Here is a 16255-nt window from a genome sequence, read left to right as displayed (position 1 = left end):
CCTCAATGTAGTTGGGAAAGCTCTCCCGGTTTCTGTGCTTGTGGGCGTCCACAATGTTCCACACGGAGCTTGCACCAGGCTGTCCAAAGATTTCAGTAAGAAGAGTCTTGCACGCGAATCAGCTCGTAATATCAGTTTCGTGATTTTTAAGTCAAAGGTTGCCGACGTCAGTGAGATAAAATGCCCCGTTGTCTAGCTTCGCGTGGTCGTCCCATTTGTTATGTGTGTTTACGGGTTGATGCATTGAGAGCCAGTCCTCCGCGTGGTGTTCCCTGGTACAGAAGGGATGTTCGAGTCTCGCTTGCTAGGTACATCTGCGCAAATGGCAGGGGTTGCCGCCCTGGACGGCTTGCAAGACAAACCGAACCACAGTGTGGCCCTTTCGGTCGCCCTCCTCGACGATAGTTGTGGGTACTTAATGCACTATGTTATAGCTGGAGCTTGCTTGTCGCCAGTAAGTGTTACGATTGTGTAACACAGCCCGAACACAATTAAAGACATATGATTGTTGTACCTCACGACTTTTTATTCGTCGAAGCTCATTTATTGTTATCCGGTGGTAAGAGATCCTCAACCACACACCGTCACTGGGGCACTGCGGTGGCTAAATCATGGCATTGTGGTGTATAAAAAAGCAGATGTACTGCAACTCTTTACCGACATCGTGGTTGTGGACCACCATGTCTGCGCGCATTCCCCTTTTTGCAGTGACACTCTTCTTCGGATTGACCAAGTCCAATCCTAGCTCTTGCTCCACTTCGGCTAGAAACGCCACGTTGGTGTGTGCGTTCTGGTTATCACCAACTAGGAGCATGGGTCGCAGTGTAAGAGTAAGTGGAAGGTTGCATGTCAGGAAGCGACTTGCTTTTGCTCCTGAGACGCCAGGAAGAGCGATGCAACGCAATTGCGTGAGCGGGGCTTCTTTTTATTTCCCGACTAGATGCCGCGTTTGTGCGCGTTGTATGCATGATTTTAATGAATGTATGCAATGTACGATTCACTTGGGTGAGGGCTTGTAGCCTCTGCATTACAAGAGGGACGATCCTTGCATTTTTTGGCCTCCTTAAAGAAGTAAAAACCATTGCTGATGACCACAATTCTCCTACTATTGGAGGGGACGCCTTTTCTCGGTAGGAGCCATAGTTTTGGTACCACTGGACCGGACAACGCGTTTTTTGGGTATTAGTCATTGCAATAAGCCCCATAAGGCTTTTTTTTCTGAAATTCTATTTGACACCGACTTGGAACACTACGTATGGGTCACTCAGTCCTTGCAGGTCTCGAATGAAGCTCTTTCAAGTCAACTTAGCTCACTGAGTATGCGCCAGAAGGTGTGTGTCGCTCTGCAATGAACCTCTTTGTCGCTAACCTGGGTGGCTAGCCACTCGAAACGTGAAGCTCTGCAATGCCGAAAAAGGTTCCTTAAATTTCTCCGATGCTGAGCGGAATCGAAACCGCGTCACAAGGGTTACTCAAGGACAGCGCGATAACTTTTTTCTTGCTCGAGTTGGTGCGTGCTCAACGACATAATTTTGCAGCGTAAAAATACCGGAAACGAAAGATGAGCGCCGGCAGACATAGGGGAGATACAAAATTTGTCCTTTACTCAATGTAAAGTTTGTGGGCAATAAATATGTGGCAAGCTTTTTGCTTAATACAACAGCCGTGAATGTAGCACCATCTTTGTTTTTGCTCTCTTTGTCGTGGTTAAGCCTTTCTTTTGGTTTTTTTTTTTTGCGCTACGAAATCATGTCCCTCATGAAGCACAGCAACCGATGCGTTTACGCTTAAAAATGAATCGAAAGAAGCACAACATATCCAGATATATCAATACGTACACCCGAGGCGTTTAGACAAACAGTGGTACTTATTGATTGGAGTGAGGTAACGGCTCTTACAGATGTTAACAGTGCTTACGATAAGTTCTTACAAATGGTTAAACGATGTTATTACATGTCCTTTCCACAGAGATCCTACCATGCTTGAAAAAAAAACTGTCGGTCACTCGAGAATTAGTAAAACTTATCAACGTGAAAAACAGGTTGTTTTATGCATTCCTTACTTAGCTTTCCCACTGGGTGGGCGTAGAAGGCGTGGCGCCGGCGGCATGACGAGAGTCAGAAATCTGTATTCCGTTTTATACATCAGGTGCAACGCTCTGGAGGCTAGACATATTTTTGCAGCGGCTGTGCTCGCACTTAGAAATAGTTCGGAGTTTCTTGACCTCACTTTTATGAAATATTTCTTTATGTAAGCTCAGTTCTGAATGGAAAAGAAAAAGAATTTACCCTTAGAAACAATCCATGTACATATACGGCTGCAAATACTTTGTTTTAAATCAATTCACTTTCCGTTATTTTTTAATTGATGCCTGTCGCGGCAGCCTCACGTGCCTGCCCGCGCGAGCGAACGCCACTGGCGCGCAGCGAAGCTTGGACGGAAAGGCGCGGAGTGATACATTTTGACGACCGGACTTCTAGCGTAGCTTCCACAGCGTTACACCTTATGTGTGAACCGGAGTATAGAATAATGGTAACAGAATAGAATAATAATAACAGACAGACAGACAGACAGACACAGACACAGACACACACACACAGACAGACAGACAGACAGACAGACAGACAGACAGACAGACAGACAGACAGACAGACAGACAGACAGACAGACAGACAGACAGACAGATAGATAGATAGATAGATAGATAGATAGATAGATAGATAGATAGATAGATAGATAGATAGATAGATAGATAGATAGATAGATAGATAGATAGATAGATAGATAGATAGATAGATAGATAGATAGATAGATAGATAGATAGATAGATAGATAGATAGATAGATAGATAGGCAGGCAGGCTCAAAACAGCTGAAACATACAAAGAAGGAAAATAGTAATTAAAACTTAGTGTTTCGTGTTCTAAAATCATCCATCTAAATCTTCGAAACTATTACTTGACAGCACATCGGAATATATAGCCTTACGATATGAGCATTCGACAAGGTAGACTATTTTAAAGCCGCATACAGGATGATTTTATTATAATTTGAATTGCCGCATATTTTGAAGCGTACCATTAAGAAAGCTACCACACTCCTGTAAATAGATATGTAATATTGTGGAGAAGTTAACGTCAGGGCTTTACAGTCTATTCTTCTTGTAGAGCCCGTTGGGTTAGAGGTTAGTCTATGAATTATATTTGTACCTATATTTACTTGCCCTTATTCATTTCTTGTAGAGAATGGGCTGAACCCACTATGGTGAATAGGCAAGAAAAAGATGGTTTTATAAAACATGTTATTATACGTACTTATTCGATTACAAAACAAGACACGGTCATAAGGTATATAAAAGTAAGAGTAAGAAAAAAATTTGGCCGAAAACTGATAGCTAGTCTCCCATGCTGGTGCAAGTTTCATTGCAGTTGTTTTACGCGCTCTCCGCGCATCCCTGAATCATACAGCGCGGCTTAGCATCTTGAAAAGCAGGTAACCATTTGTTTCAGCTTCTTGGTATTTTTTATCCCTCTTTTTTATACCTCGTCATTGCCCCTTCTTCACTCTAATCAATGGCACCGGTAAAAATTAATAGGTTGTGTCTTCAATGTAGCCCACGCGATCTATAAATAAAGAAAAAAGTTCGGCTTTCATGAGTATAATCAACTAAATTAAGTTTGCAGACCTACGCTTCGTAAAGGGACAAAAGGCTTATCAGCAATTCTAAAGAAGATTAACCGTGCGGAGAAGGCGACACAGAAGAAGATTCATATATGCAGCGAAGGTCCACAATGATCCCTGGAGCCGGAAACGACCTAAGAACCGACTTAGAAGCGCGCCAAGTGGAATCGACGAGCACCATGACAGACCTGCGCTCAAGCCACCGCATGCTGAAGACGGGTTGCATCATTTTTTTGCCGCTGGGGCTCACCTGCCTCATAGCAACCCTCTCGCTCGCCTACATTGCCGCTGTCCACGATCGACACGCTGAACGCCCTCCTGCGACATCCGGCGCCGGACGCTATGAAGCCGAAGTCCACTACACGGCGACAATCCCGAGGTGGGTTTCGGAAATCAGGCTGGTTCGGACAGCGCCGAGAACAGTGATCGCAGCAGGGGGCACAGCGGCGACGTCCCTTTCCCCATTCTACGACAGAGAGGAAGACGTCATCTCCTACTTCAGGAACCTGACGCGCGACATCGCTACTGTCCCAACCATCGGGCCTTCCAATAGGAGCGCTAAGGGCGGTTGGCTTGTCGTCGCTGCTACCAGCGAGACCTCGATGGCGACGGCCAACCAGAGTTGGTTCGCGATGTCTACTATTGGCGATTCGGCGCACTCTCCTGAAGCCGTCTTCACAACCCCTACGACGCGTTCCTTCGAGCCGGCCGGACGACGACTCGACGTCGACTCGCTGGACAACGAGGACATCAACGACATTGGTGACCGGGCAGACCGCGGCGAGCTCGTCCTTACGTCAAAGAACTCAGCTACAGGTAATCAGGGGACGACAAAAACGACCGACCTACTCGATCTTCTGGGTCTGCTAGACACTTTGTCCCCAAACATGAGCTTGTCTGGAAGCGCCAAGCGAGCGCAGTCAAGCAAGAGAAGGGTGGCTGGCCGTGACGCAGCGCGACGTCGTTACCCAGTCGGAAGCACGGCGTCGCGTATAGCGACATGGGTCTATCGCAATACAAGAAAGATGACCTCTAAACTTCCCGGAGCGAAGTTTACATCTGAACAGTCTTCTGGGCAACTACATCTGAACCAACACAATAGGAGCTTGACGCGACGCGGTGAAATGGGGAACGACAAGAATGTCCGTAAACTACTTGCCTCAACTTTTGTTACCATGACTCAGCGGAAACCTCGTAATGCTGTCGTTACGCAACCACGGAAGTCACCGAAGCGACCGAGTTCTAGGGAGAACTTCCTAGGCGCAAGAAGTGTTACTCGAATCGTCATCAGTCACCACACACCACGTCGAAGGAAAGGTGAGCGTCAAAAGTAACTCACGTAACTCGATCGAGTCAGCACTTGCGATGGTAGTTACGACATCATCTATTGGTTGTTTAGATGCACGGGCAGCGTTGTGAAGTTTATAAAGGGAAATTCAAGCTGCATTTACTGGTTCAATGTGACGCTGAGTTAGTAATCCGTGTGTTGTACACAGCGCGTATATAGTAGACGCAGGGAATAATAGAAACACTTGCAGCAGTGCCTATGGTGCACTATATGATACTGTACCTCACAAGTAGGTTGCACCGCTGCCGAGGGTACGAGGTGCACCCAGCAAATATCCTCGCGCGGTGGAAAACAGTTTCGGGTGCAACTGTGAAAATTCGCGGAATTATAGAGATCTAATTTTGCCTGGTACGTCATAGGCTAAAGCAATACATGATATGTTATAGGCCCTCTGCGAATGCGCATCGTAGACCGCAGACTTCTGTGTCCGTTACCCCCCATGACCGTAATAGTCACCGTAACCATGTTTACGTAGCAACATGGCAGCGCCCATTGAGATCAGACCACCCGGTACGGAGGCGGCGCTGATCAGTAAAAAGGGTTTTGATTTCCAATTAGCAGGTGACGCTACAGCATTTGCACGCTATGCGTTGACGCTGTGGAACGCTAGAAACGCCTGGTTGTTCACTGAATCACCATTTTCCACTCCGCAGTAGTATGGCACATAATGTCGAGGGCGGCAAGCAAACGCCAAATGGACGCCAAGCAACGCTGCGGCGTCGATGAACATTATAAGATCCAATGACTCATTTACTAGATGGCTGCCGCGTTGCTGATTTTGCCATTGGATCGGAGGTTCCCGTGGTTCGGCTAGTCTCGGAGAGACGGCGCTCGCTGCCCACCCTACTTCCTGTTGCGGAGGAACTGCGCTCGACCACTGGCTCGAGGAAAGACCGCGGTTCCTGCCTCCGGGCCGCCATATGCTCGGAGCCAGGGGAACGTGATTCAAGTTGGGAGCTGCTGCTGCAGCTAGTGCTCGCACCGACCGCGGTTAAAGCATTAACCGTGGTGGAGAAGGGGAAAGAGAATGGGGGCCGGAACCAGCTTTTCGGCTCATGCGGCAGGCATCTCCTAAATGAGGCATTAAGAGGGCGCTCGCCTTACTATTGGTAAAGTGTACTCTACTACTGGCGAACGAGGCTGCAAGGAACTGCTGAGAAAAGCGAAGCCCCGCTGTCGCATTCATGTAAACGCAACTTATCGATGCAATGTCAAAACACTTGTTCTGTCGATCCACGAACCATGATGCATGTATCGGCAGCATGGCAAGACGACGCTGAGCAGACGAAGCGGTACTGATGAACACACATCTCGAGGTGCATTCGGCTTTCCTATAGGTGGTGGCCAAATCCATGCCGCGTATCATTGCGCCCTCTGGATTGAGAATGCGAATCTTAAAGGCTGCGTTCTGCCTCGGCCCAATGTATCGCGCCCAAGCATAGTGTTAATGCCGCCTAGAGCAACGATTTAAGGGCCACTCCGGAGATTTTTCGACCATGTCAAGGTAATGCCATCTTTAGGTTCCCGAAGCTCCCCTGTCACGCGTATGATAACGGATTTTATTCCGCAAATTCGAACGTCATTTCAAATCAGGAAAAAATCGCGAATATAAAGCCGACAGCTGACTGAGTAGCCAAGCGAATATCTTCGTGTGGCATCACGAACGCGACGTCTGCAGGGAAGACGCGAAAGGCATGCCGGTATCGCCAATGAGGTGAAATAAAACGGCGAAAAGCAGACACTCAGCTGATTCAGGACCGTACCAGACATTCCGTGGGAGAATGTCAGCCGCAGCAGCTCATCGGACCTATCATATAGTGACAGCTACGATTCAGGCGAATCCAATAGCCGCAAATCGCCGTTCGCTTTTGATCCGCCCCCACGAGAACCAGCGCTCATGCGCAACATTTCGCGCTGCAGCATGAGGACCAAGGGTAGACCTAGCAACTGATATTATAGTGCTGTTTGCTGTTTTAAGTGTTTTACTTCTAGTGGACGCGTTGCTCAAACTCACTATAATAGCTTTTGAAGCCGTGCTTTTCCCATATGTCTACCGGAGGAACGTTGCTGACACTCCAAGGCACTGACCGGTGCATTTGTTTATATCGGCAGGTACAGTGACAGCTCGTCGTTCGCGTGAAATATTATGCTAGCCACGCGTCAGTGACATCAAGTTGTCAGAACATAGTGAAACTCTCACATTTTGTGGATGTGAGCACCGTTGCATCACTTTGGTCGACAGTGAAATGAGCGACCACCTTTTTCGAAAATGGAGTGGGAGACCGTAGTACGGGATCATTGTTACCTATCATTCTTCGTATTCTCTTCGTGCACGCAAATAATGTGCTCCGTAATGTTGACGTAAATTAGGACTTTGCACGTATGATCAGTGAATTAGAGGATGCGTAGTTTTCTCGCGGGAACGCTGATGCTGGTATTGCCACCGCTAGCAGCCGAACGAAGCGGTTGTTTAAACTGAAATCACCTTCATACAAGTTTCCGCCGAGCAGGTTAAGTACCACAAACCTACCCGCCTCCTCCGTACTATTCCGGCGCTCTCCCCCCCTCCTCAGCTTCTGGCGTCGTCGTCATCATCATCATCAGCCCGGCTACGCCCACTGCAGGGCAAAGGCCTCTCCCATACATATTCTGGCGTCAAGTGGAGCTTGACTGCTACACAAAGGTGCGAGCTTGCGATCAGCGAAAATTCAGGAATCCTGCAAGCGGAAATTGCAGAAGCCGCATGGAGCGGTAAATTACGTAACAACGGCGCACATCAAAGGTTGGCGCTACTCAGCAAAGGTACTTTAGTTTAGATGCGCCTGTATCGGAGGGGTCTCCGCTTGCTGCCCATTTGGGATACGAGGCAAACAGCGCATTTCTGAAGCTGAATAACGAGTCAGCATAGCAATAGATAAAAACACGCCCTTGTGTGTAAAGCGAGAAGAAGATTCTCCTGCTTTTACCTTGTCTTCTTTTCCCTTATCGTGTTGGATTTCAGTCTGCTGCCTTCCCCGTGTTTACCCATGTCCGTAGTAACAATTAACTTAAAGAAATCACGGTGAGTGCGACTGGCAGCTTTCAAGAGCGGCAACGTATTGACGTTGATAGGGCATCGTGAAATTGCTTCTTGTTTTCTGTATGTTCACTTTACGAAATGAATAATGGTTTACTTCAATCCGTATGGACAAAACTGAAGTGCAAAAGCTGTTTCCTTCGTCCTACAGCCTTTATTAGCTTAAGGTTAGTCGCTCATATAAGCCGGCACTAGACGCACTAACTCTGTAACACCTGCAGACCCAGCGTCAGCAGAACGCGACCGACATCGGCTCAAACTGTGTATGCGGCTGGCGAGGCCGTGAGTTTGTGCAGCAGACAACGCAACGCCACTTGCCACCCATCTCTTGCCCGTCCACACAGAACGTAACTTTTCGCGACAGCAACTCTTCAAGCCAAACAGTACACTTACTATAACTAGCTCATTCCTCGGCCTTGTCATCTGCCATTCGTTCCCAGCATTCTCCGAGTGGGCTGCCTTTTGCGTCATGACGCAATGTGGCCAGTAGTTGAGGAGTAGGGAAGGTAGGTGGTTCAAAGGAAACGACGAAACTGATTTGTAAGAAATAGCTGCTGAACTCTAATGCCTTATCTGTCAAAAAAAAAAAACGATGCAAGTGTGCAGAAGAACGCACTCTGAATTTTGTTGTGATCGGTTGACCTTGAAAAATCGCCGGACTTGTATTTACCCTTGCTCTCACTGTGATTCCTTCAGGCTTTGGGTCGAACCTGCGAAATATTTTCATCTTGTGTCCTACTGTTCTTATATGAAGCCTCCAACGTGACTGCACATTAAGTTCGTATCGCGTGTATTTGTTTCAGATGGACGAAGCAACGGGAATATCGACGCGAGCTTCACACGCGCAACTCGTTTTCGGGCGCGTCGTCTGCCCCTTTTTAAACGCTCCACAACGACAACGGAGGAAAATGATTTTGTCCCTACCGAAGAAGACAACAGCGCTTCATTTGTGGATTTTTATGAGTAAAGGAAACAATGGAATTCCTTAATTACTTGGCAACATCGTACGTCTGCGTTTTTGAGGTGTGGTCTCGCTAAGGACAAAACGCGCCTGCTATAACACATGCGTCCAGTTCTCGGGTCACCGCGACTCCACCGGAAGTCACGTGAAGCGTGACAGCGTGGAGGTTTGGTGTTCTTCCCACTCGAGCAACGCGCACACGGGTGTTTTGCCTGCAGTTCTCTAGAGTTCTAGTATAGTGGGGAATGCTAGTTTACTAAATGTACAAGCGTACATTCTATTTCCTACTCCTTATGGATGGGGTGCGAGCGTAAGGTGCGATTAGCACCTTAAGCCTGCCCTCCCCTGCAGTTCCTGTTTTAAATAAACTAGAACAATTTACAATAACTATTCTAAAATTCTAGCACGCTTCAGTCTTGGCAGAGTGAATTGCCGAGTAAACACTGTTTGCATGGTGGCATCAAGCTTCTCGCTTCTTATACACCGTTCCTCTCGCGGCTTTTTGCTCATAAAATGACTTCTGGACGCTTTCACGTGCCATGGCTGAAGCAAACAGAGAACTATGTGTGCGAATAGCATAACAAAAATTTTGAAGCCAAGAAAAAGGTAATAAATCTTGTTAGTCTATGTACGAAAACCAAAAGACGTGGCAGACAATTAAATGGTGGGCAGCTTTACAAGTGGTTTATTAGTTCCAGGTGATCTTTACATAAGCGGTAACAGTAAGCTTCAAATACACGGGTGATAAAAAAACACATAATAGCAAAACAAAAATGCAGCAAGTCGAACGAGTTGGAGTGTATATACAGCGAGGATTTGTGCGTGTGTGCATAAAGAGTGGAAACACGAGTCTGTGTTCATTCGATATCCGCACAAAGTGACACAGAAGGTTTTATTGAGGCATTGTAGAGAGGCTAATGCAATGCCACTACCGCTGCCACGGATACGCGAAGGCAGGCGCCATCTTTTGGGGGTGAAAGACAGCAAGACAACAAGAACAAGCAAGAGAACAGCCAGGCAGCACCCACAGTCACGAACCCGGCGAGGTCCGCAAAAAAGAAAGGTTCCCTTAACAAGAATAACGAAAACGCAACACGCGAAGAACACTGATGCTCACAGAATCCAGTCCGACAGGGTACAGGTTTCATGGCGCATTCTGCGCGTAAATATTAACAGCCACCAACAAGCGCTTTTTATCGCTCTTCTAAAGAAAAAAGAAAGGCCCGATACGTGTTGATACTGCATTGAGCTTTACTAAGCTCAATAGCCGCGCTAACCGCGCTCATCTAAAGGTCGGCCGCACGAAGCAACGGGTGCGACCGCAATGCACTGCTGGCAGGCTCGCACGTTACAAGGAATGCAGCCGAACGCCTTTATAACGAACGCCTCTGCAGAGAAATGGCCTGTGTAACAAACAATTTATTATGTGCCGGCTGGATTCCTGTGTAGTAGTACAGTAAACTGTCAGCTGTACGAACGCCGGTTTATCGACTATTTCAGAATAACGAACTTTTTTACAAAATCCCCGGTAGTTTTCTTATAGATTCTATGCAAAAGTGTTTCACTTGAACGAATTTCGGAACAGTCAATATTTCAGTTCAATGAAGTTTTGCGCCCCGCACTGCAGGCACAACCGATGCCCGCTCTCATCAAACTGCCGCTCTAGCGGCAATGTAACGTCGCTGGCGCTACAGCGCCCCTGGGGCAAAGGCGCGGGGTGGAAAACGAACGGCAACGAGGCATGGCCTCCGAGATTACCCACACAAGATGAGCAAGCATATAATCTCGGAGGCCATGAACAAAGTAACATCGCTGGCGCTGACGACGCCGCCAGAGCAAACTGGCGATCGTTAACACCACAAACCACGTGGTGTGTGATTTTCTGGAGAATCTGGAGATTGTTTTCAGTGTTCGTCCTGAAGAAGAGTGCGACGAAGAAGAGGTAACTGCCGAGCCAATTTCAAGCCCTATAACTCTAGCTGAGGTCATAGGGTACATTGGAAAGTTGAGAGACTTTGTGTCTTAACAGCAAGCTGTGCCAGACGAAGGTTACAAAAACATTGACTCTTTGGACAGTTTTGTTACTTCTTGTGCTTTAAAAGTACAAGTGCAGAAGAAGATGACAGATTCTTTTTTCTAAGGGAGAAAGGCAGCATTATAACTGCTATGAACCTTGTACTTGTTGATATGTACAAATTCCATTTCACACATTTTTAACACTATGGATGCCATGTATTTTGCTCCATGAATTGCTCTTCAAACTTTTGACACTCTATGCCATGTCTGAGGTTGGTCTAGTGAATATTCAGTTTAGTGAACTTTCAGTTCAGTGAACTATTCCCTTTGGTCCCTTGAAGTTGCTCTAGTGAGAGTTCACTACAGCAGGAGCTAGGCCGGGGGCCTACCAGCTAGGTACCTACCCAGCCGTTGGCTAGTCCCCTGTCGGAACAGAGGTCACGCCTCTCCGCTCGAATTCCTGTGTTGTATATGTATTGCGGACGCCTCAACAACAAAGATCACTACAACGAGTTTGTCTGTATACAACACAGAAAAGTCTGTTTCGCCCGAAAGGTGAAGCATTGATTGTGATAGCAAATTCGTGGAAAGCTATACGAAGTAAGGATAGTATAGTCTCATCGGCCGTACAAACATGTAAACCTAGGCATACTAACTAAATTAGCAAGCATGTTCTTACGCTCGAACAAGCAAACAGGAACATATCTCACTCGTTGACCGCGGAAACTCGCTGTCAAAACACTGGAGTGAGGAAACGTAGCCGCAGCAGCGAGCGAATTCACTTTCATGCTGCGTCTCCCATCAGCGCGAACTAAGCCGTGATAACACACCGAACGGGTGGGCTCTGTCGCCGTCGCAGATGGCTTTCGAGATCCGCGGCTCCGGCGGGCCCGCGCGGCCACCCGGGCCGCCCGCAGTACAACGCACTCCCCACCCCCCTTCCCTAACCTCCCCCGGATCCTTTAGTGCAACGGAAGATGGCGCTCCCCCCCCCCCCCCGCTTTCCTCGCTTCAGTGCGCGAGTACCCGCGCACGCTTTCACCCCCAGACACAGCACATGGTGCGCGGCAACGATTTTATCGCCCTTGGACTTTATGTGGAACCTGACGGCAACGCCGACGGCGACGTGCGCCTGAAGCGTCCATATAATAATGGTTTGGAGTATCCGGCACCTGATGCTTTACAACGAACGCCACGTAGCGGGGCCGCCACTGCTCTCTCCAGACCACACTGAGGTACGCTCATTACTAGCACTAACGTCAGCACTCGCTATGCACGTGACGAGGGCCAGAAGTAGTACTGCTGTATGCTTTTGGCGTACAGGCGACAGACGGACGGACGAATGGGCTGGCCATATACAGCTTTGCTGTAAAAACTCGTGCAGCGCGCATCAGTGCTGAATGTGTGCATCAGTGTCGTACTCACTTTTCCTTTTCACATTTTTCCACGCATATCCAAGCAGACTCAGATTTCTGGAGCAGCCTGTCCAAGAAAGGAATAAAGAATAAACAGTTATATATATCGGCATCAGCTCAAGCAACACACTGTACTCAGCTGTAAAGCAACTCTATTAGCACGGGAAGAAGAGGCGAATGTTCGCAACTTAATTATGGAGTTTTCTTTCACTTTCTTTTACAGGCTGTCTTGGTATTATTGGTGCGCTTTATTGCCTATCCAAATAATGTAAGATGCTTGCTTCCTTATAGCATTGCTCACTCATCTCTCCAGTTAATCTGCTAATTATGCAGTAAATCCGCTTTCCAAAGCTTACTGCTTAAACCATTCGTAGTTTAACAGCAGTTTTGTTTGATTTCAGTGCGTGAGTGCCTGCCTCCTGTGTGGCCACTTTTTCAGGTGGCGACGTATAGCCCCCCTTGATTAAGCCCCTTTGCACCAAGCGCACCTCCGCTTCCCTTGACTTGGAGCGGCTGCTCTCCCTGGATTGTGAACGATGCCTGAATCTGGTGCGACTCCTGGAGCGTGAGTGATCCCTGTCCTCGGGGCGATGGCTGGGCGCCAGCTGCAGCGCCTCCGACTGCGCTCTTTTGGAGGAGCGAGTCCTGTTGCGCTCTTTTCGACGGAGTCGTACGACGTAAGGAATTTGAAATCTTTGCTCGCAAAACTTGTCTCAGGTAGGGTGATCGCCTTCACAAAATTTACACTTAGCTACACTCATGTTCATCTCCTGGGTGGCGAGTTTAACATGACCTGCACTGAACAAAGTCAGGTGTTGGGCACACATCGTAGCGGTGCCCGACCCTTCCGCAGGTGAAGCAGACATGGGATTGCTTCCTGTAAAGGTAGCATCTCATTAGTAGGGATCTATATCTGACGAAATTGGGCACTTTGAGTCCATCTAAATGTACAATGGCCGATCCCGGCGTATTGATGCACTTGGCAGCCAGCGCAAGCGGGTTCAAGTCATGCACGACATTTCTTGTTATCAGAGCTTGCGCGTCTCTAATATCCCCTCTTTGGATGACACCTTTGCACGTGGCATGTGGTGCCGCTTCGTATGCATTTACATCGAATTCCGCTTCCATAATGTTGAAGGTTTTGATTCTAACGTACTTCGCCGGATGTTCTTGCTTAGGTGTGCTGACTACGATGATATTTTGAGTGAAGTTCGGGCAAACATCTTCACGAGCCTCCTCTTCAGTTAGGCCGGATGCCTCGATGACTGCGGAACCAATCGCGGTGGTGCTCACTTTGTTCAAATTGAGTCCTCCTCGAGGTCGTATATTGATATTTATGTGCTCCTCAGGCAGTTCAGGCGTCCTCGAAGCTTTGATAACCCGATTCTTAACCGTTCTACCGACGGTGGTTCCCTTGACGCCATGCTCTCGCTGATTACGTGGCAATGTAGTCTCCTCATCCACAGCTTTGCGGTAGCTCGTGATCTTCGGCCAGCCACTACTTGCCAACCGAAGTCGTCCTCTGCATTGTTTTCTTAATTACCAGCAAAATCTTCATCTTCCATGTTTGTGCCCGCCATATCTGTGGGTAGGTGGACTTACCACGCCCAACAAAGACCCTATTCCTCTCTAAGCTTAGCTCTACTAAGCTTAACTGGGCACGAATTAGCAAAAAAGTCCCGTAAAATTGTGAAAATACATGCCCCACCTCGAATCTTGGTGTCAGTCGATTCGCCGTCGCTTCACGGATCCAGTGCTATGCTTCTTTTTGTTGTGCTCTCAAAATACGTAGTGGCTCACTTCTTGGACAACTTCGGCCACTGGGTCGGCGTAGAAGGCGTGATGACGACGGCATGACGAGAGTAAGATGACGTACCTCAATTGACGAAAATGGATCTACCACGAAAGCATCACGACCAGGTGCGCAGAGCCTGTGGCCCATGCTAATAGGCAACTTGGGCCACTGGGTCTCCTTAAGAGAATGGATGGATGGATGGATGGATGGATGGATGGATGGATGGATGGATGGATGGATGGATGGATGGATGGATGGATGGATGGATGGATGGATGGATGGATGGATGGATGGATGAATGAATGAATGAATGAATGAATGGATGGATGGATGGATGGATGGATGGATGGATGGATGGATGGATGGATGGATGGACGGACGGACGGACGGACGGGCGGATGGACGGACGGGCGGATGGACGGATGGACGGATGGACGGATGGACGGATGGATGGATGGATGGATGGATGGATGGAGGGATGAATGGATGGACGGATGAATGGAGGGATGAATGGATGAATGGAGGGATGAATGGATGAATGGAGGGATGAATGGATGGATGGATGGATATGATAAAGATGGCTGAAGTAGGCAAAGAATGCTACCGCACTAAAAAGGTACTTCCCTTCTGTGGTGCCATGCCTTTCTAGTCCCATCTATTTCTCATGTCAGCCCCATCCCCTGCCGCATGCTACGCTTTACTTATTTCGCTACGGTAGCTTCTGTCCACTCGTACAGACTTTATTGGGTGATGTATGTGTGCTAAACGCAGCCTTGATCCTGACAGGGCTAGACAGCACCACCCACGGAATTTGCAGTGCATGTAGGCGGGTTGTTCAACCACAAATATATAGCAAGTGAACTTACATATTACATATTTCGACGTGTTTGTGAACCACCAAAATAAGTGGCCTAATTTCTTTTACCATGTGATATTCCTGCGGGTAAGGAAGCCGTCTGCAAAGCCGATGCCGCTACTATGAATTCACCGTCAGATATTCACTATATGAAACCCCGATGCCTCACAACGATCTCAGGTGAGAGCAAACAGTTGTACAGCGGAAACTACAACAAAACAACTGTCCACATTTAAGTCTACGCCACACTATACACACCGCGGTGTGTCCTTATGAAGGGCCGCATTGTATAGAATGCGCAACGCTGTAGTCTATGGTATGGACATGGCGCAAGCACACCAGAGCTCACACCCACAACACATGCCAACACATGGCGCTGTCTTGCACATGGCACGCTGTCTTGCATAAAGCTTACTCTACCTCTGTATATGAACCCCTCCTGAACCTATTTTGTCAGTCATTTATCAAGTAGTTCCCCTCGTTCTTGCAACTTGTTAAGCAGTATTACTGATTTATTGCAGTCGAAATAAGCTGGAACTGTATCACTGCCCCTTGCGCCTGAAATCCAGTTTGCCTCGCCTTGAGCTTCATTACCCCCTGATCGCACCGAAGCGACTTCCCGACTGGGGCGCCACCACTGGCCTCGGAAAACCTGCTTTTACTTTTGAATAAAGCCAGTCGACTCTCCGTTCTCAAGCTGTCAAAACGTGTATTCCCTGCCTCCTCTAAACCGAGTTCCAGCGCAGTAGTGACTCAGGACATTAACGCTTTTCCTTTCGAATATTAGCCGTGGATGACGCTACTCCTCTTGCTGACAGAGACCACGCCACAATTATATTTCCTGTCACCACAGCAGAGCTTCAGCTTCACAGCTTTTGGCCCAAAAATCCCGGATTTCAGTTTATGCAAGTACAGGCCCGGTTTGAAATCCGGCGCATCCCCTCACAGACAGCAAGGTACCCACGCGTCCGCGCCACGCTACCCTCCGTCATCGCCGATTCCATAGACAACTTGCTAGCGAGTGCGACTTCGGCCACTGCATACGACGACCTGAAACGTACGGTCCTGCAGCGCCTCGAGCCATCGCAATAGAGTTGGCTCCAACAGC

The 16255-nt window shown here is 48.1% G+C and overlaps 1 protein-coding gene across 3 annotated transcripts in view; it reads right to left on the bottom strand.

The window, feature by feature from the left end:
- Positions 1–16255, bottom strand: part of LOC142558054 (choline transporter-like protein 1) — a 129086-nt gene that overhangs the window by 36379 nt on the left and 76452 nt on the right. For 2 of the 3 annotated variants that reach the window (XM_075670216.1, XM_075670213.1), the window contains exon 4: positions 12507–12563. The exons of the other annotated variant lie outside the window; for it this stretch is intronic. In XM_075670216.1, coding sequence (XP_075526331.1) covers positions 12507–12563 — 57 coding nt within the window. The remainder of the gene's footprint in view (positions 1–12506; positions 12564–16255) is intronic. 3 annotated transcript variants of the gene reach the window in all.

This window comes from Dermacentor variabilis, chromosome 9 (assembly GCF_050947875.1).
Source record: "Dermacentor variabilis isolate Ectoservices chromosome 9, ASM5094787v1, whole genome shotgun sequence".
NCBI classification, from domain to species: domain Eukaryota; kingdom Metazoa; phylum Arthropoda; class Arachnida; order Ixodida; family Ixodidae; genus Dermacentor; species Dermacentor variabilis.
Note: the sequence above shows the minus strand (reverse complement) of the source record. Positions and strands in the feature narration are given on the sequence as shown.